Source organism: Eptesicus fuscus, chromosome 10 (assembly GCF_027574615.1).
Source record: "Eptesicus fuscus isolate TK198812 chromosome 10, DD_ASM_mEF_20220401, whole genome shotgun sequence".
Classification (NCBI taxonomy): domain Eukaryota; kingdom Metazoa; phylum Chordata; class Mammalia; order Chiroptera; family Vespertilionidae; genus Eptesicus; species Eptesicus fuscus.
In genome coordinates, this window is record NC_072482.1 from 46162723 (window position 1) to 46189118 (window position 26396).

General features: G+C 42.6%; 2 protein-coding genes across 2 annotated transcripts in view; one reads left to right on the plus strand and one right to left on the minus strand.

Moving 5' to 3' along the window:
* The window catches only part of MDN1 (midasin AAA ATPase 1), a 152975-nt gene that overhangs the window by 123683 nt on the left and 2896 nt on the right, over window positions 1–26396 (minus strand). The window contains exons 2-9 of the mRNA XM_054722522.1: window positions 18655–18881; window positions 14123–14347; window positions 13646–13753; window positions 13374–13566; window positions 9952–10194; window positions 8883–9014; window positions 5848–5951; window positions 2507–2621 (exon numbers count right to left, since the gene is read on the minus strand). Coding sequence (XP_054578497.1) covers window positions 2507–2621; window positions 5848–5951; window positions 8883–9014; window positions 9952–10194; window positions 13374–13566; window positions 13646–13753; window positions 14123–14347; window positions 18655–18881 — 1347 coding nt within the window. The remainder of the gene's footprint in view (window positions 1–2506; window positions 2622–5847; window positions 5952–8882; window positions 9015–9951; window positions 10195–13373; window positions 13567–13645; window positions 13754–14122; window positions 14348–18654; window positions 18882–26396) is intronic.
* LOC103293405 (activated RNA polymerase II transcriptional coactivator p15) lies at window positions 11227–11822 on the plus strand. Its single transcript, XM_054722521.1, has one exon. It carries the CDS (start codon window positions 11268–11270, stop codon window positions 11649–11651), a length of 384 nt encoding a protein of 127 aa, XP_054578496.1. The 5' UTR covers window positions 11227–11267; the 3' UTR covers window positions 11652–11822.

A 26396-nucleotide genomic window follows, 5' to 3' on the forward strand; every position in this document is an offset into this window, starting at 1 on the left:
CATCTAAGGGAAATAATGAACAACATAGACTGATGAACAAGAACAGACCCAGAAACAAGGAGGCATGGATCAGTCTGTCGGGCCTCGGGGGGAGGGTAGTGAAGGGTGGGGGAAAAGGGGGAGATCAACCAAAGGACTTGTGTGCAGGCATATGAGCCTAACCGGCGGTTAAGAACAGGGGGGTGGGGGCATGTGTGGGGAGGGGGGTGGCATGGGGAGGGGGGTGGCATGGGAATGGGGGGGACGAGGAAAAATATGTGATACCTTAATCAATAAAGAAATTTAAAAAATAAATTAATTTAAAAAATAAAATAAAATAAATAAATAAGTAAATAAAAATTAAAAAAAATAAAAAGAACTTGCCTCTCTCTTTCTCTCTGGGCCGGGGCAGCAGCCGCGCCTCCATTTCTCTCCAGGCCTCCACTGGGGCTGATCTGATCAGATAGGCCCAGAGATGATAGGCCCAGAGATGCTGACTGGCATAGAAACTGACCAATCAGAACCAAATCTGGGTGAACTATGAGGAGCCAATGGCTGCCTAGGAGGTGGAGCTTTTGACACTGACTGGCATAGAAACCAAGCAATCAGAACCAAGTCTGGGTGAACTGTGAGGAGCCAATGGCTGCCTATGAGGCGGAGCTTTTGACGCTGACTGGCATAGAAACTGGCCAATCAGAACCAAATTGGCCGGCAGAGGAGGGCAGTTGGGGGCGAGATCAGGCCTGCAGGGAGGGCAGTTGGGGGCGAGGACAGTTGGGGGCGAGATCAGACGGGCAGTGGAGGGCAGTTAGGGGTGATCAGGCAGGCAGTGGCAGTTGGGGGCGAGATCAGGCCGGCAGGGGAGAGCAGTTGGGGGTGAGATCAGGTCGGCAGGGGAGAGCAGTTGCGGGGGATTAGGCAGGCAGGCAGAGGCAGTTGGGGCAATCAGGCAGGCAGGCAAGCAGTTAGGAGCCAGCGGTCCCAGATTGAGAGAGGGATGTCCCCGACTGGAGAGGGTGCAGGCTGGGCTGAGGAAACCCACCCTCCTCCATGCATGAATTTCATGCACCGGGCCACCAGTCACAAAAAATTTAAACATAATATCATTTAATAAACTAATCTGACATGATATGGTGCTATTATCAAATGATGTGCATCTTGGAGATTCATTCCTTTGATGAGCATTTATTAAGTATCAACTTTATATCAGGCACTGTTCCAGGGAAAGGAAAACAAACAAATAAGGAATGGAGCCCACCCTTAAGTAACTCCATCAGGCATAAGCAGCAGATATGCAAGCAAATCAAGCTTACAACATGAAGGTCAGACCTGCTTGGGAGATACAGGAAAAGTTTCATGGGGCAAAAGATGCACCTGCCAGAGGTCAGCAGTGGCTGAGAAAGCAGGCCATCTAAGGCACCAGCACCTAAGACATAGGGACACATGCAAAGTGTAGGCGGAGACAACATTTGAGAAACTGCTAGAGGTGAGCTCCTGGCATGCACCAGGTATGAGAATAAGCACTACATAAATAGCTCATTTTTTAAAGTATAATTTGATTATTTCAGCAAGAAGTAAAAAAAAAAAAAAAATCTTTCTGAGCATAAGACTACTGTGGTTGGTAGCAACAGAAATACAGTTCCTTGAAGAGATTATTTTATTTCCTAAGTAATGCACACAAGGTTTTTACCACTAGTCATTTAGTCAGGAGAGTGTTATTGGGATTTATTAGCAAATCCAAAAGCCTAGAAATGACAAGTGAGCTTCTCAAAGTCAACTGTCTAAATATGACATATGTCATGGAAGTTAAGAGGTGAATGCTCCTGTTGTGCTTCCTATGAGCAGGGTGACTCACTGCAATGCATGACAAAAACAAAAAGATAAGCTTCGGCTTGAATTTAAAGTACATACACCAAAACTAAGAAAATAGTTGTCAAATGTTCTCATCCTCTTAATCCCCAATAAATCACACCTAAGTATGAACTTTAGTCCTCTCCTTTATAGAATAGAATGGAATTTAAATCTGAAAATTAAACATCTTAAATGTCCACAATTGCAAAAGAAAGTGCTGCATTATGACAGAGCCCTACAACAAACGATGCTTTCAAATATATTACCAAATAAAAAATATTAGATGAATTTTTTTTAATATATTTTATTGACTTTCCACAGAGAGGAAGGGAGAGGGACAGAGAGCCAGAAACATCGATGAGAGAGAAACATCGACCAGCTGCCTCCTGCACACCCACCACTGGGGATGTGCCCGCAACCAATGCACAAGCCCCTGACCGAAATCGAACCTGGGACCCCTCGGTCCGCAGACCGACGCTCTATCCACTGAGCCAAACCGGTTTCGGCTAAATGAATTTAATACACAAAAATGTTAGCACATTAACTGTCAGCAAATTAGGTTGATAAGTATTTTGGGGATTCATTATCTTATTTCCTCTATTTACATGTAAGTCTGGAACTTTTAATAATAAAAAGCAAAAATGAAAAGCATCAATACTTTCTAATAACCACATACCTCATTCAGTTCTGTCTTATCCATGTTATCCAGATGAATTTTGGTCCAGTGTTTGTCAAGCAGAGTAGCATGACTACTTAGTGGTCGATACCAGTTCCCTCCACAGGTCAAAAGTCTGTATTTCAAGATAAAAAAGTCACACAAAACTCCCAATTTTAATCTTGAATTACAACCCTGGTTATCCCTTACTAGACATTATCTCACATACAAATAAAACTCACATCCCTTTTGGAGCTATGTTGGACTTCTAGGGCAGATAACAAATGAAAGGCTGTGAACAGACCCAAATTTGACTCTTTTCCTTCAGGATAGTAATAGAGCTTTAACCAAGTTATTTTCAAGTCACTGAAAATATTCTATTAGGTGATTTAATCTCAACAACACATTTCTCTTCCTTAAGATATAATTTCAGGAAAGAGAAAGACCTACAGCATTCAAGTTCACTACTTATTACCAAAAGCTACATACCCAAAATCAATTGTCTGGAGGAATATTCATGAAGCATATACTCTGGGCAAACCACATAAACCAAAGCCATTTGATTTAATCCTTACAACTGTCTTGAGGGGATCTTGCCCTTCTTTATTCCTAACACATAAGGAAGAGAAGGAGAATAATGCCCCTGGCTCGCTCAACTACGACTATAAATGACAAAACTAACAGGTGATGTTCCAGTACTTTCTGGGAAATGTACCTAGTAGGAGAGAACTTTACTATCCCCGTAAATAAAATCAGGGTCTATTAAAATCAGCAGGACCTAACAAGGTGTTTCTTGAAAACTGTTAGGTTAGTGCCACATTCCATCTGGGAGTGAATACTCCACTGAGATAATAAACACTAATATAATCACTAAGTATAATGTGACATTAGTTTCACTCTTGGGAATTTTAAGACCTGTACAGGTATAGACTAGCACCAGGAAATAAGCCACTGCCTTTGTGTTGTTATACATTGTAGACAGGAACACATACAAAGTTTGCTTTGGTTTTTATTCCTATGTTGATGCTTATATTCAATTAAGTTTTTTAACTGCTTAAAATCTGTACGTTATTATCACCATCATTATGGCTAGCCATTAGTTGGGCACTTACTATGTAAAAGGTTTTTTGTTTTTTATTTTTAAATATGAGGGGCCCAGTGCACGGTCCCTCAGCCCAACCTAACCCCTCTCACATACTGGGAGCCCTCAGGGATGTCCTACTGATGGCTTAGGCCCGATCCCCACGGGAAGCGGGCCTGAGCCGCAGTCTGGCCTCCCTTTGTGGGAGGCAAACAGGCTGATTAGGGGAAGGCACCAGCCCCATCACCCCCCTGCTGCAGCCACTGCCAGTCACCACAGCCACCAAGGTGTTTTCATCAACACGACTCCAGTCCCTTCACCAAGAAAAAAAATGACAACTTTCTTTAGGCATTTTCAAGATGTGTCTTTCATAGGATATGCATTTCTTGCTTTCTTTTTTTTTTTTTTTATCCTCGCCTAAGGATATGTTTCCATTGACTTTTAGAGAATGTGGAAGAGAAAGGGAAAGACAGAGAGAAACATCAAAGTGAGAGGAACACTTTGATTGGTTGCCTCCTGCATGAGCCCTGATCTAGGACCCAGCCAAGGAGGAGCCTGCAACCTAGGTATATGCCCTTGATCAGAATCAACCCAGACTCTGCTGTGGGCAGGCTGAGGCTCTATCCACTGAGTCAAACCGGCTAGGGCAGGATATGACATTTCTTAGCCCTCCAGCAGCGGACCTTCATTTTCTTTTCCAGAAGTGTGGTGGAAAAACCCTAGATCACCTTTTTGGATTCTTATTTCCCAAGTTACTAAGAATATTACCAGTGGCATACAGGAAGCTTAGCCAATGTGCAGTCAGAAAAGGTGTTTCCTCTATAGTTCACACCAATCACCGGCTGTGCCCTGCCCAGGCCTAAAGTCTCTGGCCAAAGCTTTAGGCCTGGGAAGGAGACCTCCAGCTCCCTGTGATCGCAGACACTGCCCATTGGGCAGGGGACCCCAGCTCCCTGCAATCCACCACAGGAGCAGACCCCCTCGCAGGAGCAGACCCCCAGTTGCCTGCGATCCATCGCAGGCTCCCCACTGGTGCCCAAGGCCGGAAAAGCCTCTGGCGGATGGTTTCCTGGTGGGCGTGGCTGGTGGTGTAGTGGAGTGATGGTTAATTTGCATATTACTCTTTTATTAGGTAGGATATTTTGTGTTGATGTCAGAGAGGAAGGGAGAGGGAGAGAAAGATAGAAACATCAATGATGACAGAGAATCACTGATCGGCTGCCTCCCGCACGCCCCCCACTGGGGATCGAGCCGGCAACAGGGGCATGTGCCCTTGACTGGAATCAAACCTGGGACCCTTCAGTTCACAGGCTGACGCTCTATCCACTGAGCAAAAGCAGCAAGGGCTGTGAAAGGTTTTTAATGCAAGTCATTTCACTTAATCTTTACAACTTACACTAAATTGTAAAGTAGGTATTATTAGCCCCATTATAACCAGAAAATCAAGGTACACACAGATACAAAGTACCACCTTCAGAACTCAAACCCAGGGCTATCTGACAACAATCTTGCCTCTGATAATTTTTGAAAACATGAAGACAGTTTTTTTTTTAAACTGGCTACTTATTTTTAAGTAGAAAAAACACACACCCTTATGTTTTAAATTAATTATCTCCATTAAAAGTTGTAAGGGCTCTGGCCAGCATGGAACAAGGGTAGAGCGCCAGCCCTGGCCCCAAAGAGTTGCAGATTCGGTTCCCGGTCATGGGCATGTACTTGGATTGCAGTTTCAATCCCCAACCCCAGTCAGGGCACATGCAGGAGGCACCCAATGGATATGTCTCTCTAACATCAATGTTCCTCTCTCTCTCTCTCTCTCCCTCTTTCCTCCCTCCCTTCTGCTCTCTGTAAAAAAAAATCAATGGAAAAAACATCCTTCAGTAAGGATTAACAAAAAGTAAAAGGCATAAGGAATGAAGCCTGGCTGGGGGCTCAGTTGGCTGGAGCACTGTCCAGGACAACAAAAAGGCTGCAGAGTTGATTCACGGTCAGGGCACATACCAAGGTTGCAGGTTTGATCCCTGGTTGGGGAGTGTACGGGAGGTAATGAATCTGTTTCTCTCTCACATACATGTTTCTTTCTCTCCCCCATGCTCTCTCTCTAAATCAGTAAAACATAAAAGTAGTCAGGAATGAGAAGGTTGGCTGCCATCAGTTCCAACTAACCTTACTTGAAGTCAGCCCAGAGAACTCCATTCCAGGACTTCTGAGCGCAGCTCTAGTGTACAGACTTTTGAGGAAGAGGCTCCACAGTAGAAACTGAAAGGTTAATACGACATACCTCCTGGTTGCAAAGAACTGAAATCCAGGAGCCACTTTTAGACAGTCACCTCGGCCAGGAATCAAGAGCTCTCCATTCTCCAAGAGAGGGATCAGTACGGAAACCTAAATCACAAAACCCCCAGTGATAAAGCTATTAAGACAAAAGTAACAAAACAAAAAAAACAACAAAAAAAAAAACCCACCCTTCTCCAAATAATAAACACATTCTTAAAACCCCAGCTCTCATAGCATGAACAAGGATCAAAAGGGAGGTGGGAAAGGCTGAGCCAACTCACTCCAGAAGAACAAGTTATTCTTTCAACATTCCCTGAGTGCCTATATGGACCAGAAGTAAGCAAAACCCTCAAAATTCAGACAAGACTGAAGCTTCACAGCCTAGCAGCTAATGGGAGACAGCTATGCAAAGCACCACACAACATGACCAGTGTGAACCCAGAGATGTACAAAGTGATGTACAAAGAGTGGCTGTAAATCAGAAGTGAAGCCATCCCAGAGGTAATGACATTCACCAAGTCTTAAAGTATAAGCAGGTAGGTATTAGCCAGGTTTGATGGGAGTGAAATGGCACATACACTCCAGGCAAAATATTCAATGGATAAAAATGTATATGCCTAAGTATGGCATGAGAGGACTATGTTATGGTTAGGGCAGAATGTGCATACGAAGTAGTGGAAAAATACAAGGCTTAAAGACAGATGAAAAAGGGACTCAAGTGTTGAGCTAAGGAAGTTGAGTTTTTTCATGAAAGTTATTTAAAGGATTTTAGCCTGGGGGCAGGGAGGGAAATTACATTTTTTTATTTTAGATAACCAACTGTGCAACATTATGGAAAATAAACTAAAGAGTTAGCCTGGAGTGAAAGAGGTGAAAAAGGAGAGCAGTTAGGTAAGAAAGAAAGAAGGAAAGAGCCCTGGGCTAAGGCAGTGGGATAAGTGAGAACAGAATAGAAAGTCTGAGAAATGTAAGACTGAGTGAGAGACTAGAAGAGGGAGACATCCAACTTCTGACTTGGTAACTGTGTGGCAGAAAAGCTGTTTTGAGAATAAGCAGACATATTGGACAATTTGAATTTGAGCTAGCTAAGGAACATCCAAATAGAGATTTTTTAAGAAAAGTGAGGATTGCATATATGGATCTGGGGGTGTGAGTTTATAGGGAAAGTTTAAAAGAAAAAACAAAGAGACAAGGAAGAGGGTTCTAAAATATCAGACATAATTTTCATTGTTTTATACATGGCCAGGAGCTGAAAGGAAAGCCCAAAACAGCATAGGGGCAACTCCAAGATAATGCCAAAACTTGAAACTAAAAAAAATGAAAAATAAAAAATAAAATAAACCCTAAAGGAGATCTGTAAAAGCTGCCTTAAAATATTAGCTGAGAAATTCTGAAAACAACAAAATAATAATCAAGGAATCAAGTATGGTTTTAAGTGAACACAACTTCACTATGATGATAATTATGTTTAAGTATAATCGACTAAACAACACACCTTCTGAAAACAATTAACAGAAGGGGAATGGTCTGCACAAAATGCAACTCAAAGTACAGGAATTTTCTGATGTTTATCAGACACTGGCAAAAGATCAAGACAAATCATCAGTTTGGCCTTGAATCTGGACTTTGTCATCAAAGAATATACTTAGCAATGGGATAGTGATAGATCCCTAGGCTCTATCATGACATAGATGGAATATCACTCATATTCATCTACCTTCTTGGGCTCTAATTCCACCATCCACCATCCTAATGATTTCCAGGTACCCTGATATCTGAAAAAAATTGCCCAGGAAAGAGAGCACTAGAAAGGGAAAAAAGTCTAAACAAATGCTTTTAAACCTGCCTGGTAGCTTAAATTCAATTTTATTTTTAAGTCTCATCATAGTAGGAATCAGCCTTGGTTAATTAAGAAAAATGAGTTCCAGCCCTATAAAACTGAGTATTAAGACTCTAAAATGGGATGATCAAACTGAGGCTCTGCCTAGGCCAGTGATGGTGAACCTATGACACGCGTGTCAGCACTGACACGCATAGCCATTTCTGATGACACACGGCCGCTGAGGAGGCCGCATGCCGAGGATGAAACGTTTGCTGCTCCTGAGGATGAAACATTTGCGAAATAATGTTTTTTCCTCAAAGTGACACACTACCCGAGTTATGCTCAGTTTTTTGGCAAAGTTTGACACACCAAGCTCAAAAGGTTGCCCATCACTAGCCTAGGCCAATAATACCATTACATCTTTACCTCATCAGACACTAAAATCATCATAATACACATGATGTATTTATAGACACTCCTTTTCCTTCATATCTCCCTCTCCCTCTCCCTCTCCCGTCCTTCTTGCCCCCCCGCCCCCATCTTATTATTTTCATATCCAAGAGGGAAAAGTACATATGCAGTTAACTATAAGGTTCATGTTAAAAGGAAAATTAAAGCCAATCTCAGAAAAAACTGTCCTAAGAATTGTTTATTCTATAATTTGTTTTCTTGGTCATAGTTTATAGACTACAGAGGAAACATGGACTGCTCCACAGCTATATTTTATACACATAGAAAAGTGATCTTTTTAAAAACAATAATATACTAGTATATCCAATATATTTTCCTTAACAGAACAAAGACAAGCACACTCTTAATACAGCATCTGTCCTCAGCCCACATCTCTACAGATGCCATAACTGGGAAGCAGAGTCTCAAAGTTCTCAGTGTATCTGTAACAGAGGTAAGATGTTTCCCACTGGGCTGATTCATGGAAAGGCTGTTAAAACTGGCCACATTTTTTACTAAAGGAGGGAAAAAACTTCTGTGAAATTGGTCACATTCTACAACTAAAGGAAACAGTACAAACAGAATTTTAGCAATTTTCTATCAAATAAGAAACCAGCCAAGTAAACCAAGACCTCAAACCAGATTAGGTAGGTAACCATGAATGACCTTCTTACAACATTTCTTTAGTCAAACGCCTATGTTTAAATTATCCCCTAGAATCACTAACAAATGCTCTTTAAAGACAAGAAATTAGCGAAGCCACATACCACGTCTAAGGGGGCATAGTCAATATCCTCCAGTAGGATCCAGTGTCCCTTTGTGGCTGCCTGCGTCAGGGTGCCAGGCTGCCACACAAACTCTCCTGGGACATCTGTGCAGCGGTACATTCCCAGCAGCATCTGTAGAAAGACAATAAATTATTCAAATCACACATCTGAGGTATCACTGCTATATCCTTTAATTCCATTAAACTTCTACCTATATATATCCTACCTAATAATAGACAAATATGCAAATTGACTGTACCTTCGCTATGCCCGTGATTGGCCAGGAGGCGCGGGGGGGCGGGACTCGGGGTGGCCGGGGTAGCTGATTGGGCCGACGGGATGCTGAACTGCGTCGCCAGCAGCGGCACGAGCTCAGCATCTGCGCCATGGCTGTGCTGCGGCACAGAAGGGGCCTCTGGGGCAGCGAGCTGACGTCCCGCCGCTCGGACCATCAAAAGCGGGGGAGCTGAGTGCCTGTCCGCTCAGGCAGCAGGCCTTTCAGAAGCCTCCAGCGCCTGGTGCACCAGCGGACAGGCACCCAGCTCCCCGTGATCGAAAGGGAAAGCGTGTAGGGGACCCTACACGTGCATGATTCAATCATGCACTGGGCCTCTAGTATATATATAAAAGCCTAAGCGACTGCCCAACGGGTAGCTGTGACGCGCACTGACCACCAGGGGGCAGATGCTCAATGCAGGAGCTGCCGAGCCGCAGTGACTTGGCAGCTGCGGTTCTCAGGTGACACACCCAGAACCAAACAGGAGGAAGCCCAATTCCGGGATGCGTCATCCGAGAACTGACCTCTTGCAATCTGGGACCCCTCGGGGGGATGTCAGAGAGCCGGTTTTGGCCCGATCCCTCAGGCCAGGCTGAGGGACCACACCAGTGCACAAATCCATGCACCAGGCCTCTAGGAGGAATATAAGCAAGCATTTGAGGTTTTTAGAGCTTGATCCCATCAGTTCTGAAAGACCAGTAACTATTAACATAGTCCCTTAGCAAAAACAATATTTTAATGCAAATAGTTATAAGCATGCTAATCCCCCCAAAACTGCCATTTTTTAATTACCTTACTGTCGGTCTGATCTCCAAGCTGAACTTTGAGAAGCTCAGGGGGCTTCCTTCTACCTGTCATTGCAGCTAAATGTTCAACTAAGGAAGTTTTGCCACATCCTATTGGTCCTTCCAACAACACAGCATTCTGAGAAGCCACTGCCATAGCCAAGGTCTGAAGATTTTTGCAGACTGACTCAACCAGTACATAAGACCTAAAGGCCAGCTCTTGTTCATGAGAAGAACTCCTGTTACTAGCCTAAGGAGGCAAGTGAGAAATAAAAAGCATGTCAAGAATGAGTCCTTTCTCCAAAAGGCACAGGTTAAATTTCTACAATGCTTCCTCTGATCTTTACATAAACCTCTGCCAATATATTAGTAGTACCAGAAGCACAACAATAGGTATATTATCCAAAGTAAAGATATGACTTTTTTTCTTTCCTTTCTTCCTCCCTCAACGCCTGCCATTGGGGGAGAAAGTAAAAAATTCACTAACAAATTTAAGAAGTTTCCCAAAATTTCAGAAGCCAAAAAAGCTGAAACACAAGGAATGGGGACAAACCACAACTGGATTATTTTGTTTTCCTTCCTCTCGCCATATCCTAGAGTTAGAAATATACAAGATAGAGAATGCATACAAGCCCTGACTGGTGTGGCTCAGTTGGTTGAAGCACTGTCCCATACACCAAAAAGTGGCAGGTTTGATCCCCAGTCAGGGTACGAGTAGGAGGCAGCCAGTTGATTTAAGGGCTTTTCTTTTACATATACTCTAAAATATTTAGATATGAAATGATGTAGCATCTGGGAGTTGCTTTCAAAATAATGCGGTATGGGGAAAGTGTGCAGAAATAACAATGAAATATAATTGATCACAAATTTATAATTATTGAAGAATAGTGATGGGTAGGTAAATGGGGGTTCATTACACCATTGTTTCTACTTTAGAATGTGTTTAACATTTTCCATAACAAAAAGTTAAAAATAATAAAATAATGTGCCCAATATGTTTAATGGGTACAGAATTTCAGCTTTGCAAGATGAAAATGTTCTGAAATTTGTCTGCACAACAATGTGAATATACTTAACACTGCTGACATGCACACTAAAAAAAGTTTAAGATGGTAAATATTATGTGTATTTTACCACCACTACAAAATTTTTTAAAATAACAATGCACCTAACATAATAGAGGAAAAATGATCTCTTGGAAAAGTGGGATGATTATTATCTTTTAAGAAATAATAATTCTGTAACATGGCTAGTCCCTTAAAGATATGGAGGACAGAGCGAGGAGCGAGCGAGCAGCGGCGGGTCGGCGGCAGGAGCGCAGCAATGCCTAAGTCAAAGGAACTTGTTTCTTCAAGCTCTTCTGGCAGCGATTCGGACAGTGAAGTTGACAAAAAGTTAAAGAGGAAAAAGCAAGTTGCTTCAGAAAAGCCTGTAAAGAAGCAGAAGACGGGTGAGACTTCCAGAGCCCTGTCGTCTTCTAAGCAGAGCAGCAGCAGCAGGGATGACAACATGTTCCAGATTGGGAAAATGAGGTACGTCAGCGTACGGGACTTTAAAGGAAAAGTCCTAATTGATATTAGAGAATATTGGATGGATCCAGAAGGTGAAATGAAACCAGGAAGAAAAGGTATTTCCTTAAATCCTGAGCAATGGAGCCAGCTGAAGGAACAGATTTCTGACATTGACGATGCAGTGAGAAAACTGTAAAATCTGAGCCATATAAACCTGTACTGTTCTAGTTGTTTTAACCTGTCTTTTTACATTGGCTTTTGTTTTTTAAATGTTGTTTTCCAGGCTATTGTATATTTGGATTGCAGAACAATTTGTAAGAATACTTTTTTTTTTTTAATGTGCATTATTAAAAATGTTCTGAGTGAAAAAAAAAAAAAAAAGATATGGAGGACAAAATAAGATTCAGCGCTGAAAGTTATTTGCAACTTCCTGAAGGGCTATTACTACAGCAATTTAGCAGGTGGGCTAGGCCATAGTACGATTCTGCACTCTGCCCCCAGTGCCCTGCCATTGCTACCCAACATCAAGCCCACTTCAACCAGAATCCTTCCTATATTAAAATTCTAATGCTCCAAACATAATCTATGTAAGGAGAGTGGTTAAGAGGGGTGGGTTTTAGTGACTAGAGGGAAACACAGGGGTTTTGGAAGTGGTTACACAGATATATCCAGTTCAGAAATAATCATTGAAATGTACACTTAACATATGTGTGCTTTTTTACATGTATACTGTACTACTTCTTGTTTGTTTTTTAATTGCACTACCGAGTGACAAACCTATGGTTCAAGGAACAACCCAGGACTTGTTCGAAGAAGAAAACTGGGTAGGTCTGACCCAAGTAACAACTGATTAAAGACTGCTGGGGGGGCCCAAGCCAGTTTGGTTCAGTGGATAGAGTGTCGGCCTCTGGACTGAAGGGTCCCAGGTTCGATTCTGGTGAAGCGCACATACCTTGGTTGCAGGTTCCCTGGCCCTGGTCGGGGTGCATGTAGGAGGCAACCAACTGATGTCTCTCTCTCATATCGATGTTTCTCTGTCTCTTCTTCTCCCTTCCACTCTCTTTAAAAATCAATGGAAGCCGAAACCGGTTTGGCTCAGTGGATAGAGTGTCGGCTTTCGGACTTAAGGGTCCCAGGTTTGATTCCGGTCAAGGGCATGTACCTTGGTTGCAGGCACATCCCCAGTGGGGGGTGTGCAGGAGGCAGCTGATTGATGTTTCTCTCTCATCGATATTTCTGGCTCTCTATCCCTCTCCCTTCCTCTCTGTAAAAAATCAATAAAATATATTTTTTTAAAAATCAATGGAAAAATATCCTCGAGTGAAGATTAACAAACAAAAAAAGACTGCTGGGGGGGGGACGGGGACAGAAAACAGACCGGCTCCCCTTGGTTCCAGATTATGGAACCAGATTATAAACTGTTAAGTCTTTCGAAAGTGTGGTCTAGAGCCACACTTCTTGGAAAGGTCATTTCATATGGCAGGGGAAGTTCTCTACAGATACCAGCCTCTTCCACAACAGACAAAGAGAAAATTCTGACAGAAAGAGGTGGCTGGGATTTAGACCTGGGCCTAGCCCTGTGTCAACCAATGTGCAACCCAAGGGTCTCTGGGCAATTCAGTCTGTCTTTGTTTTACATAAATATAGTATTATAGCATGTGTCACCCAACTTCACAGTTGTCATAGTAAATAAATACGAGGATATATAGAAGAGCTTTGCTAATGTTAAGAGCACCACACAAGCATTGTTATAGTTTCTAATTTACCATTAAATAGGGACAGCGGGAAAATCAGAGAGGAGGGCCCGAGTAAATGTCTCTATCGTTTGTAAATGGAATAGCAACTTGGCAACTCGATTTGGCCTGTTATTGGTGCTCAGGAGGAGAAGGGGGCACACATCTTACTGATGCCAACATACCTGCTCTCCAGGGGTTGGTGGCTGCCCAGGCAGCACCACACCACAGACAGCAGTCACCCTGGAGGAGAGGTCAGCTGAAACAAGATGTCCCTGTGAGTACTGCAGTCCCTTCTCCTTACGCCACAGGGAAGCTTCTGGATTGGCCAAAACCAAGGCCTTTTCCAAGTCCTGCAGCTGGGCCTCTTCTAGTAACCTGAGTGAAATGAGGATCTCATCAATAACCTTAATCCAGAGTAAACCACATCAAGGTCCCCAGAAATGTTCCTGCTTACCTCAACCTGAAATGGATCAGCTCCTCACTATTAAAAATCTTCTTAAGGAATGATAGCTTCTGCTCCTCATTCATGCAAGTTACCACAGCAAGACAATGGGCTGTGTACCTGGAGAAAATCAAAGTATATAAACTCAGGACCTGCAGGTGATTCTAAAGAATAAAGAAAATTCGCTAGCCAACTGAATGCTAGAAAAGGAAATCTTATAGAATTAAAATAACACCTTTAACAGTAGAAAATACAAATCAGGCATAATGAATTCACTTGACAGAACATGGAAAAGGTAAAACTCCACTCAAATCATCTCATTTTCCTCTGGTGTGACACACAAGTAAGGAAAGAGAGTAAGAACTCAAAAGTCACCAGCACAAAGATAACATATTAAATGGTTTCTTTTCCCTCCTTATGCACACAATGCTATAACTCTCCCCAACATCCCCATACTAGAAGCACAGGAAAAATCCAATAGCTACGCACCAGCGGACCAAGGTGTCATGGCTTCTGAGGAGAGGAACACACACACTCCAGTCCCAGAGCTCCCGGAACACAGACTGCTCTTGCTGTAAAAACTTGTAGGCTGCTTCCATTAGGTCCCGGAGCTTCATCCGCCTGCGCCCATAGCGGACTGGATTAGCATCTGAACTCTCTAGGAAGAGTCTTTGAAAGACTGGAGAAGTGTCCTTGAAATACCTCAGGGCAAACCTTTAGAAAGAGAATTTTTATTTGTTGGTGAGGAATTCAATGTATACATCTCCACTTGGAGACAGGATAGCAGAACATAACAAGAACTTACTAAGGACTGAGAACAAACAGAGACAGATGCTAAAGCTCCCTAGTCCTAAGATTATACCTGTTCAAGTTCAGGAACCAGGATCATGGCATGAGATATCTGACTAAGAGAATACAAACACCAAAGGTACTTATTTTGCAAGTATTTACTACTGAAAATGCACTCGTTTTCAACAAATATTAAGCCAGACACTGTTAAATCCTGGATGTACAAAACCAAAGAGATAGTTTCCTTGAGGAACTTGCTATCTAGTAAGGAAAACAGCCACTTACAGAAACAACGAGAGGTGCATACAAAAAAAAGTCAACGGAACCTTGGTTGCTTATTAAAGACTAGAGGCCCTTTGCACGAAGAATAGTGCAATAGACCTTCCTTCACCAGGCTACTGGCACCAGTTTTCCTTCGGCCTTCTTTCAGGGTGGGGGTTTGGACCCCAGCGGGGGCAGCGGCAGCGTGGGGCGGGAGCTGCTGGGCCCCACGCTGCCATCTGCGATTGGGGCGCCGCAACCGCCCAGGTCCCTCAGTGAGAGGAGAGACCCGGCCGCCGCCACCGCTCCTACCCGCGAACGCTGATGGGGGCAGGTCCAGGCGCCGCCGCTGCCCCCCCAACCCGCGAATGCTGATGGGGGTGGGTCTGGGCGCCGCCACCGCCACCTCTGCGACCCATGAACGCTGAGGGGTCTCCCCTCAGCGGCAGCCTATCCGGCCGTTGAGAGGCCACCCTGAGTCCCACCCCCCAGCCTCCCGCTGACCCAATCGTGGGCGTAGCGGAGTGATGGTTATTTGCATATTACCCTTTTATTGGGTAGGATGAAGAGAAGATTCTCATGAAACAAAAGGCAGTCAGGTTGGAAAAGAATGACAAAAAGCTTCAAGACATACAAAAAAAATTTAATAAAATAGCAACAGTAAGTCCTTCTCTATCAGTATTACTTTAAATGTAAATGGTTTAAACTTCAATCAAAAGACATAGATTGGTTGAATGGATTTTTTTAAGAAAGCTCAAACTACACACAATCTATAAGAAACTCATTCTGGACTTAAGAGCACACTGAAAGTAAAGAAATAAAAAATAATAATTCCAGCCCTGACTGGTGTGGCTCACTCGGTTGGAGCATCTTCCTGTCCTGTACACCAAAAGGTGGAGGGTTCCATTCCTAGTCAGGGCACATATGCGGGTTGTGGGTTCAATTCGAAGTCAGGGCACATGCAGGAGGCACATGTTAAACTAATCAATGTTTCACTCTCACATCAAGGTTTCTCTCTCTGACTGGGAATCAAACTGATGACCGCTTGGTGCACGGAACAATGAGCCACACCTCTGAGGCATTAATTTTTTTTTTAATTCCATGCAAATAGTAATCAAAAGGAAGCAGGGTGGCCCCTAGCCGGTTTGGCTCAGTGGATAGAGCGTCAGCCTACAGACTCAAGGGTCCCAGGTTCGATTCCAGTCAAGGGCACATGCCAGCGTTGCAGGCTCGATCCCCAGTAGGGGGTGTACGGGAGGCAGCCAATCAATGATTCTCATCATTGATGTTTTTATCTCTCTCTCTCTCTCCCTTCTTTTCTGAAATCAATCAAAATATATTTTTTTAAAAAAAGAAAATTTTGTTTATTGAGCACCCACAATATGTCAGACACTGTTTTGAGTCCCATGAGGTAGATACTATTATCACAGATGAACCTGGACTTGAACCCAAGGAGTCCAACCAATTGATTTGTCCCTCTCACATCGATGTTTGTCTCTGTCTCTATCCCTCCCTTCCACTCTCTCTAAAAATCAATGGGAAAAATATCCTCATGTGAGGATTAACAAAAAAAAAAAAAAAGGTATTGTTAAGACTACCATGGTACCTCATAGAAACCCCAAATAAATTAACAGCTAGGCCTCAGAAAGAAGTGTGAACCCAGAAATGAATGGCTTGAGGACCCTAGCTTGACTGGATTCTTCCTGTCCCAGTCTCTAGATTTCCATCCCCATCCCATTTCTTTCTTTTCATTCTTCCTCCACAATCTGCCACAATACAAAACCTTCTCTAATTTCCAAGAGGATAACACACTCATTTCTGTTACTTTAATGATTTCCTTGTTCCCCTTATCTATTTGGCTCACACCTTTATTAACATACTGTATTCAATAGTTTTCAAGTACAGGAACCCATTATATGTGATTTTCTTACCCCCAGGATATGTTCTAGAGCTTAAAAGAGAGGACCTTCTATATGAATCTACTGAATAAATAACTGTATCCTATCTAAATATATTAGGTATATTCCTAAAACATTAGGCATATTTCCTCTATGTAAATCTGAGGCACATGTTAAACTAATCAGCTGCATTTCTTAAAACTAAAAATCAAAATCCCATTCCACATCACTACCTTTAGTTCACTGCACATCATGCACAGCCTTTTTTTTTTTTTTGCTTGGTTTTAAGTTCCTCTATCACAGGTACCTGTACCTTTCTAAGCTGCATTATATCATTTTGGAACAATGTAGGAGCATAAATAAAATATAAAGAAAAATATACTGCCCTGGCAAATTGTAAGTTAAAAAAGTAGGTATGTACCTCACATTCATTTAATAAGAACATAAAATGTGAAGCTAATGGGAGACCAGATGTAGATAATCCATCATTTTAATGATTCTAGAAGCACTCTACCATAAAGCCTTAAAGAGAAGTTGGGGTTCAAGTTACCCACATGCCAATCCTACAGAACTGACTAGCACACCTTGTGAAATAGTATCAAGGTCAAGAACACCTAGATGATTACCAAGTAAGGCCATAATCCCAATCCTCAATCAAACCACACCACGTGTTCCTGATTACCACATATGATGCTATTCTTTCCTTTGCTAAATATTTTCTAGTTTAATACAACTAGGCCTATTTTTCCCTCCCCTTTTAGAAAAAAGCTCATAAAAATTATGCCCCTCCCCCCCCAGCCTTCATTTCTTATTCCTTCATTTAAGGACCAGACTAGAGATCATACTTTCAAGAAAGCCAAGTGTACTTACTGTGTTGATGAAAACTAATACATAAGAGATGGATATAAGAGATGCTCCTATTAGTACAAACAACATTATTCACGTTTAGAGTAAAAGTTCTTTACCTTCTCAATTAAAAAAACCTTGAAAGTCATTTTCCTGCCTCTTTTGGCTATTCCACACAAACTATATTTTACTATCAATTTAAAAGAGAGCCCTGGCCAATTTTGCTCAGTGGTTAGAGCATTGGCCCGAAGACCAAAGGGTATTGGGTTCAATCATAATCAAGGGCATGTACCTTGGTTGCAGGCTTATTCCCAGCCCTGGTCAGGGCATATGCAGGAGACAACCAATCGATGTGTATCACATAGAAATTTCTTTTTCTCTCTATCCCCCTTCCCTTCCACTCTCTCTAAAAATCAATGGAAAAACTATTCTCAGGTGAAAATTAAAAAAAAAGAGAGAGAGAAAGAGAAAGCCATATGTGTGGCATATGCCTGTAACCCCATATACTTCAGAAGCTGAGACAGGAGTAAACCTAGAAGTTCTGGGCTTTATTATGTTATGCAATAAATTCAGCATTAATATGGTAACCCCTGGGAGTGGGGGAATTACCATGTTGTCTAATGAGTGCTGAACTAGCCCAGATTGGAAATGGAGCAGGTTAACCTTTTGCACTCGGATGTCGAGTGTGACTCGACAGGGTTAGCATCGGTAGCAGGAATCGAGAAAAAAGCAAGCGAGTGCAAAGGGTTAAAAGAGAAATACATTAGAATACAGTTCTAACACAACTTCTTACCATACTGATTTGGACAGATTTATAAAAAGCTAAAACGGATACTAGACCTCTTCTAATCCACACCCTCAGCTCCTCTAGCAAGCCACAAAGCTCATTCATTTGAAGTGGATGCTTTAAGAGCCTCAGCTAAAACTTATTTAAATATGCCTTATATGCATGTCTTGCCAGATGACATAATCCTTGGGGGTAAGGGACATATCTTGACCATTTTTCTGTCTTGATGGCCAAGACTTAAGAGAAATCTAATAAATGATTACTGAACTGAGCTGGATAAAAAGAGTCTCTGTGATTATTTTTACAATACAGTGCCACTTATCTCTTTCTTTCCTGTATTTTTCCTCTTCCATTCTCAGCTCAGACTCCTCCTTATTTCCCAGGAGAGAGCAGGTTCTACCTCCGCAAGGAGAAACATGAAGAATAATACTGTTACTTACGGGAGGACATCAGGATGGCTACCAATGAGCTTGCTCATTGAGACACAGAGTCGTTCGTGTAGATCATGGTTGACTTGGCCTCCAGCTTTAATGGCTTCAGCATTCCTTTCCAGCAAATCCAAAAGGATAGGGCGAAATTGGCGACCAATCAGAATAGTATAGTCTTTATCCAGAAATAACTGTGCTAAGGTATTCAGGATACACTGGCGATCTTGAGGTGTCCACACCTAAGAGAAAAGCCACACAAATGATCTATATATACAATACTAGGGGCCCAGTGCACAAATTCATGCACCTTGAAAGGAACTGTGGGCCTCGAGGTTGCAGTGGGCACAGGGGTGGGTCTCAGCCCATCTTCCGCGGCCCCGCCTGGCCCCTCCCGCCGCGGCCCCCAGTCCCCTCTCTGCTGCAGCTGATGCCGGCCCTGCTCACACCTATCTACTGAAGGCGCAGAGCGATTGGGGCCGGTGCTGGCAGCGGAGCGGATGTGAGCACTGGATGGGACGACAGCATGGGGGAGCAAAGAATTTTCAGTAACCACCAGAGGCTTGCCCTGATGACAGTGACCTGCGTCCCGCCTTAGTCTGGCACCCCCACCCACCTGCTCCACCATCCTGCGACCGATGCCTGCCATGTTCCACGCACGCCACCCTTCCCTACACGTCATAGCGACCAGTTGTTCAATTGTTCCACTGTTCAGTCTACTGGCATATTAGGGTTTTATATATGTAGTAGATTTGTTTGCACTGCTGTAGAAGAGCCAAGAGTTCTAGCTTGCAATTAAAATAACCAATTCCCAGAGGAGAAACCAAGATGGCGGCATAAGCTAAACACCTAACCTACAGCCTGGAACAACAATTTCAAAAATACAACTAAAAGTCAACACGGACATCATCCAGAACCACAGGAAAGCTGGCTGACTGAAATACCCACAACTAGAAGGAAAGAGAAAACCACAGGGAAAATCAGAGGAGCCATAAAATCCTGAGGTATGGAGACACGGGCGGAGACACCAGCGCGCGTGCGGGGAGGACGGAGCCGGATAGGAAGGGGCGGCTGACGGCCTGGCCAGCTTTCTCTAGCAGGAAGGAGAAAAGTCAGTGCCGACATATACACATAAGGAACTGGTGGACATTGAAATTGCGTCTCAAAAGAACTGTTGGTCCAGAAACTCACTAAAGACTGATTCATTTGCCTGTCAGCATAACTATTATTGCTCGTCTCACACTCGGTTCTTATAAGTATATTTCTAGTAACACATGATCTCACTCATCTAGGGGAAATGATGAACAACATAGATTGATGAACAAGAACAGACCCAGAAACGGAGGCATCGATCGGACTGTCGGGCCTCAGAGGGAGGGGAGGGAAGGGTGGGGGTAGGGGGGAGAGATCAACCAAAGGACTTGTGTGCATGCATACAAGCCTAACCAATGGTTAAGGACAACAGGGGGGTGGGGACATCCGTGGGGAGGGGTGGGGGATGGGAATGGGAGGATGAGGACAAATATGTGACACCTTAATCAATAAAGAAATTTTTTAAAAATAAATAAATAAATAATAAAAATAAAAAATACAAAAAAAAATAAAATTAAATTAAAAAATAACCAATTTCCAGACTTCAAAAGTCAGTTTACCTTACAAAACACCCTGGCTGGTATGGCTCAGTTGGTTGGAGCCTCATCCTGTACACCAAAAGGTGGTGGGTTTGATTCCTGGTTAGGGCACTTACCCAGGTTGAGGGTTTGATCCCCGGTCAGGTATGTGTGGGAGGCAACCAATCAAAGTTTCCCTCTCACACCAATATTTCTCTCTCTAAAATAAAATTTAAAAAACAACAACAAAACACAGTGGGGTTTTTTGCAACAGAGGATTAGAGTTAATTTAATGTAAAGGCTGTTACCAATAGGTCCATTGGGGTTTCAGGTAAAAGGACTAATAGTAAATCCATGTAAAATACTATACAGCTTCTCTGAAAAATAATCTATGCTTCAGGGTCAAAACATTCTCCCAGGGCTTCTCTGCTCTTGAAGGAAAATACAGGAATTAAATGAAAACAAAAAATTTTTTAAAAACTGCAGTTAGTATACAAAACTGCCAACTCTCTTGAGGAAAGGGTAGAGATTAAGAAATCAATTCCTGGCCCTAGCCAGTTTGGCTCAGTGGATAGAGCATCAGCCTGCGGACCAAAGGGTCCCAGGTTCGATTTCAATCAAGGGCACATGCCTGGGTTGCGAGCTTGGTCCCCAGCATGGAGCATGCAAGAGGCAGCCGATCAATGATTCTCTCTCATCATTGATATTTCTCTCTCTCCCCCCCTCTCCCTTCTTCTCTGAAATCAATAAAAATATTTTTTTAATGTTAAAAAATAAAAAATCAATTTCTGAATATAAATAAAGCTATCCCTATAAAGCCTCCAGCCTCTAATAAACAAACAAAACAAATCCAAAAAAGAAAATCACACTTTGATATACAAGATAAAATACACCACGAAATTTTGGTGCCTGAATTGTCCAAAACCAAAATAGGGAAAACTAAAGTGTATAAAAGGTCTCTAGTGTGTGTGCAGGACTGTACAACCCTTGCTGTCGGACAAAGCAACATACCCTCTGACCTAGCAAGCCCAATACTATAAATTTATCTTAAGGACTTTCAAGTTAAACAGTTATCTATAAGAGTGCAGCTTGAGCACAATCTAAACACCATATGCAAAAACATAACAATTTTTTCCAAAGTTATCACTCTGAAAAGAAGTCACCTTCCCCAGAGCTCTTAAAAATTATCCCAAAGTATTGGGCCTTCTCTTCATAACAACACCTACTTTTGAACAAAGCATTGACGGGGAAAAAATATCTTTTTTTTAATATATATTTTATTGATTTTTACAGGGAGGAAGGGAGAGGGATAGAGAGCTAGAAACGTCGATGAGAGAGAAACATCAACCAGCTGCCTCCTGCACATCCCCTACTGGGGATGTGCCTGCAACCAAGGTATATGCCCTTGACCGGAATCGAACCTGGGACCCTTCAGTCCGCAAGCTGACGCTCTATCCACTGAGCCAAACCGGTTTCGGCGAAAGAATATTATCTTTAAACTAGAAGCCTGGTGCACGAAATTCATGCACGGCGGGGGGTTGTCCCTCAGCCCAACCTGTACCCTCTCCAATCTGGGACTCCTGGAGAGAGGTCCGACTGCCCGTTTAGGCCCGATCCACCAGGATCGGGCCTAAACGGGCAGTCGGGCATCCCTCTCACAATCCAGGACTGCTGGCTCCCAACTGCTTGCCTGCTTGCCTTCCTGATTGCCCCTAACCGCTTCTGCCTGCCAGCCTGATCACCCCCTAATCACTCCACTGCCAGCCTGTTTGCCCCCAACTTCCCTCCTCTGCCGGCCTGATCACCCCTAACTGCCCTCTCCTGCAGGGTTGATCACCTCCAACTGCCCTCCCTTGCAGGCCGGGTGCCTCCCAACTGCCCTCTACTGCTGGCCATCTTGTGTCCACATGGGGGCAGGATCTTTGACCACATGGGGGCAGCTATATTGTGTGTTGCAGTGATGATCAATCTGCATAGTACTCTTTTATTAGATAGGATAGAGGCCTGGTGCACGGATGGGGGCCAGCTGGTTTGCCCTGAAGGGTGTCCCGGATCAGGTGGGGGTTCCCTTGGGGCGTGGGGCGGCCTGAGCGAGGGGCCTGTGGTGGTTTGCAGGCTGGCCATGCCCCCTGGCAACCCAAGCGGAGGCCTTGGTATCTGGAATTTATTTTCCTTCTACAATTGAAACTTTGTAGCCTTAAGCGGGTGAGCCCAGCCAGGGTGTTCGGAAAGCTTTGCTTCCCCTGTTGCCACCGGCAACCCTGGCCTGCTCTCTCAAGCTCCATTCTGCCGCCATTTGTTTGAATTTGTTTACCTTCTATAATTGAAACTTTGTAACTTGAGTGGAGGCTTAGGCCTGCAATGGCTATGGAAAGCTTGGCTTGCTCTGTTACCTGGGAAACCTTGCTCTCTGTGGCTGTAGCCATCTTGGATGGGGTTAATTTGCATACTCACCCTGATTGGCTGGTGGGCGTGGCTTGGTTGGTGGGCGTGGCTTATGTAGCAGAGTGATGGTTAATTTGCATATTACCATTTTATTAGAGAGGACAAGTTCTATAAATATTAGTTCTGCTGTTTATAGGGGGCCACCCAAAGGACCTCGTAAAAATGGAGGCAAGGAAATTTAACAGATTTGGCCATGTTATAGAGACATGACCTCACATTTTCAACTGTCAAATGTCCCTATAAATAAGCCCCCTAAAAGTATATTTTTAAAATATAAAAATAAAATAACAGTAATATAGTAAGTGGTTATTCTGTGAAGAAAAAAAAAACCTATATCATCTATAAAATAAACAAACATAACATGCCTAATTTCCTCGGGTTAATACAGAGCATCTATAGAAACCTAGCCAGCATCACAGCATCATAGTTAATACATGAACAACCCAATTTAAAAGTGGGTAAAAGAGCCCTGGCTGGTTGCTCAGTGGTTAGACTGTTAACAGATGCTCTGCATCAACCTGAGGAAATTAGACATGTTATTCAAATGGACACTTGTGAGCTAGGAAAAAACCTCCAGAAGACATTATATAATCAACTTTTTCTTCAAAAGGAAATCTAGAAAACTGTGTTAGAGGAAACAGACATTTAACTTTTTAAAAATCAACTTTATTGGCTTTTATAATACAACTTATATACAATAAAATGCAGCCATTTATACTTGAATGAGTTTTGAATATGTATACACTGTGTAACCTCCACCCCAATTAAAGTATCAAATCCAAAGTTCCTTTGCAGTCAACCCCCTCACCCTAGACAACCAATGACTTGATTTTATGACCATAGATTATAGATCTGCCTATTCTAGACCTTTATATAAATTGAATCATACTTTCCTCTCTAGCTTCTTTTGCTCAGTATTGATGCTCTTGGTAATCATCCATGTAGCTGTATGCTTCAATAGTTTATTCCATTTCATTACTGACTAGTTTTTCACTGTATGAATATATTACAATTTGTTTTTTCATTTACAAGTTGATGGATATTTTCACTGTTTTCAGCTACCATCAATAAAACTACTATGAACACTCGTGTACAAGAGATTTATGGACATATATTCATCACTCTTAATCTTTTTCATTAACTAAGAGTAAGATTGCTGGGTTATAGGGCAACTGTATGCTTCAACAGATAGTAAATTTTAATTTTAATTAAAAATAATTTTTTTCAATGCTTAAAAGAAACTGTTTTCTAAATTAGTTGTACCAGTTTACACTCCACTAGCAATGTTTGAGAGTTCTAGTTGCTACATAACCCACCAACACACAGTATTGTGTTAATTTTAGCCAGTCTAGAAGAGATCTGGTGGTATCTGGTGGTTTTATTGGCATTCCCCTGAAGACCAAAGAGGCTCATAAGTTTTTAAATGTTTATGGCCATTAATTTATATTCTTTTGTGATGGGTTTTTCATTTCTTTTACCCACTTTATTTTTTTTGGTGGGGGGGGGAATTAATTCTTACCAAAGGATATTTTTCCCATTGATTTTTTTAAAAATATATTTTATTGATTTTTTTTTTTACAGAGAGGAAGGGAGAGTGACAGAGAGTTAGAAACATCGATGAGAGAGAAACATCGATCAGCTGCCTCCTGCACACCCCCTACTGGGGATGTGCCCGCAACCAAGGTACATGCCCTTGCCGGAATCGAACCTGGGACCTTTCAGTCCGCAGGCCGACGCTCTATCCACTGAGCCAAACCAGTTTTGGCTCCCATTGATTTTTAGAGAGAGTAGAAGGGAGGGAAGGAGGGGGAGATAAAGAGAGAAAAACATTAAATGTAAGAAAGACACAATGATTGGTTGCCTCCCACCCATGCCCCAACCAGGCCAGTGCCTGGGCTAATGCTCTAACCACAGAGCAAAACCGGCCTGGGCTCTTTTACCCACTTTTAAATTGGGTTATTCATGTATTAAATATGATGCCAGTTAGGTTTCTATAGATGCTCTGTATCAACCTGAGGAAATTTTGTTCTATTCTTAGCTTGTTTTTGTTCTACTCCTATCTTGTCTTTGAAATGCTCCTTGCTAAATAACTAGTATGATTAATCAGCAAATAATTGTTCATATTAGTCACTTACCTTCTTATTTTTTTTAGAATCTATAATGGTGGCCTTTTTCATTCAAAGTAGTTTGAATTTTCCCCTTTTATTCTTGGTCAGTCTTTTCAAAGAATCACCATTTGGTTTCACTGAATTGCTCTATTACTTATCCATTTTCTTTTTCATTAATTTCCACTCTTTATTATTCTCTTCCTCCAACTTATTTTGGGTTTAATATACTCTTCTTTTCCTAATTTCTTAAGGTGAATTTTAATACCACTATTTCCTAATATAAGAATTTTAATGTTATGAATTTACCTCTAAATACTTCTTTAGCTATATCCCACGAATTGCTTAAAGTATCATTCAATTCAAAATATTTTGATTCTCCCAGTGATTTCTTCTTTAACCATCAGTTTTTTTCTTTTAATTTTATTATTTAACTAGAGGCCTGGTGCATGAAATTCGTGCACAGGGGTGGGAGGTGGGGTCTCTCAGCCCAGCCTGCACCTTCTCCAATCTGGGACCTCTTGGGGGATGTCCAACTGCCTCTCACAATCCGGGACCAAAGGCTCCTAACCGCTTGCCTGCCTGCCTATCGCCCTTAACCCCTCTGCCTGCCTGCCTGCCTGATTGCCCCTAACCACCTCTGCCTGCCTGCCTGCCTGATCGCCCCTAACTGCTCTCCTGCCCCACACCTGGGACCCAGGATTCTCTCCTCCGGCCAGTCACAGGCACCCGGGACCCGGGCTTCTCTCCCTCTGGCCGGCCACAGCCACAGGGGACCGTGGGCGGGCGGCTTCACCTGGGCCGCAGCTGGTGCCCAGGACTGCGGGGCGGGTGGCTTGTCCCTCTTCCGGGCTGCAGCCTGGCTGGTCCCCATTCCTCTCTCCCCAGTGTTGTCTGAGCCGTTATGGCTTGATGATGTGAGGGTGTGACAACCATTTGCATATTAGCTCTTTATTATATAGGATTTATAACATTTAGAATTTTTCTAGTAACTTTTGGGTTGTTATTTTTGCCCCCCCCCCCCAATTTAATTTCATTGAGGTCACTGAATATACCTGTATAATTTCAATTATCCTAAATGTATTAAGACTTGTTTAATAGCCCAGCTATCTCCCTTCTTGTTGGAAAGAAGTACAAACCATTTACTCTTAAGTATCCTTGGCTTAGGGAAGATAGGATTTACTAGGTGGCTGCAAACTGCTGTTTATTTGTCTTAGTTTCCCCATCTATTTGTCTTGGAATTTTCCTAGGTTCTTACTATGCTACAACAAGGGAGCTAAGGTCACAAAGTTAGCTTCAGAATCAGGAATCCATGACAGAGTCTGCCTCCAGAGTCCTTGCTTTTACTACTCTCTGTAACTACTAGTATTTAGTTTCTAATATGTGAAATATATCAAGAAATTGAGACATAGGAGTATTAAGTAACTTATCCAAAAAAGTCCCCAAAAGCAATTAAAGAGAATTAATTTGATTTTCAGCCATACTTCGTACTCATGCACCCTAAACATTCTGCTCTTCCTGGACATAGATAGTGATCAAAGAGGTAAGGATATGTGATATTACAAATTATAATAAGAAATATATATTTGGTCTTTGA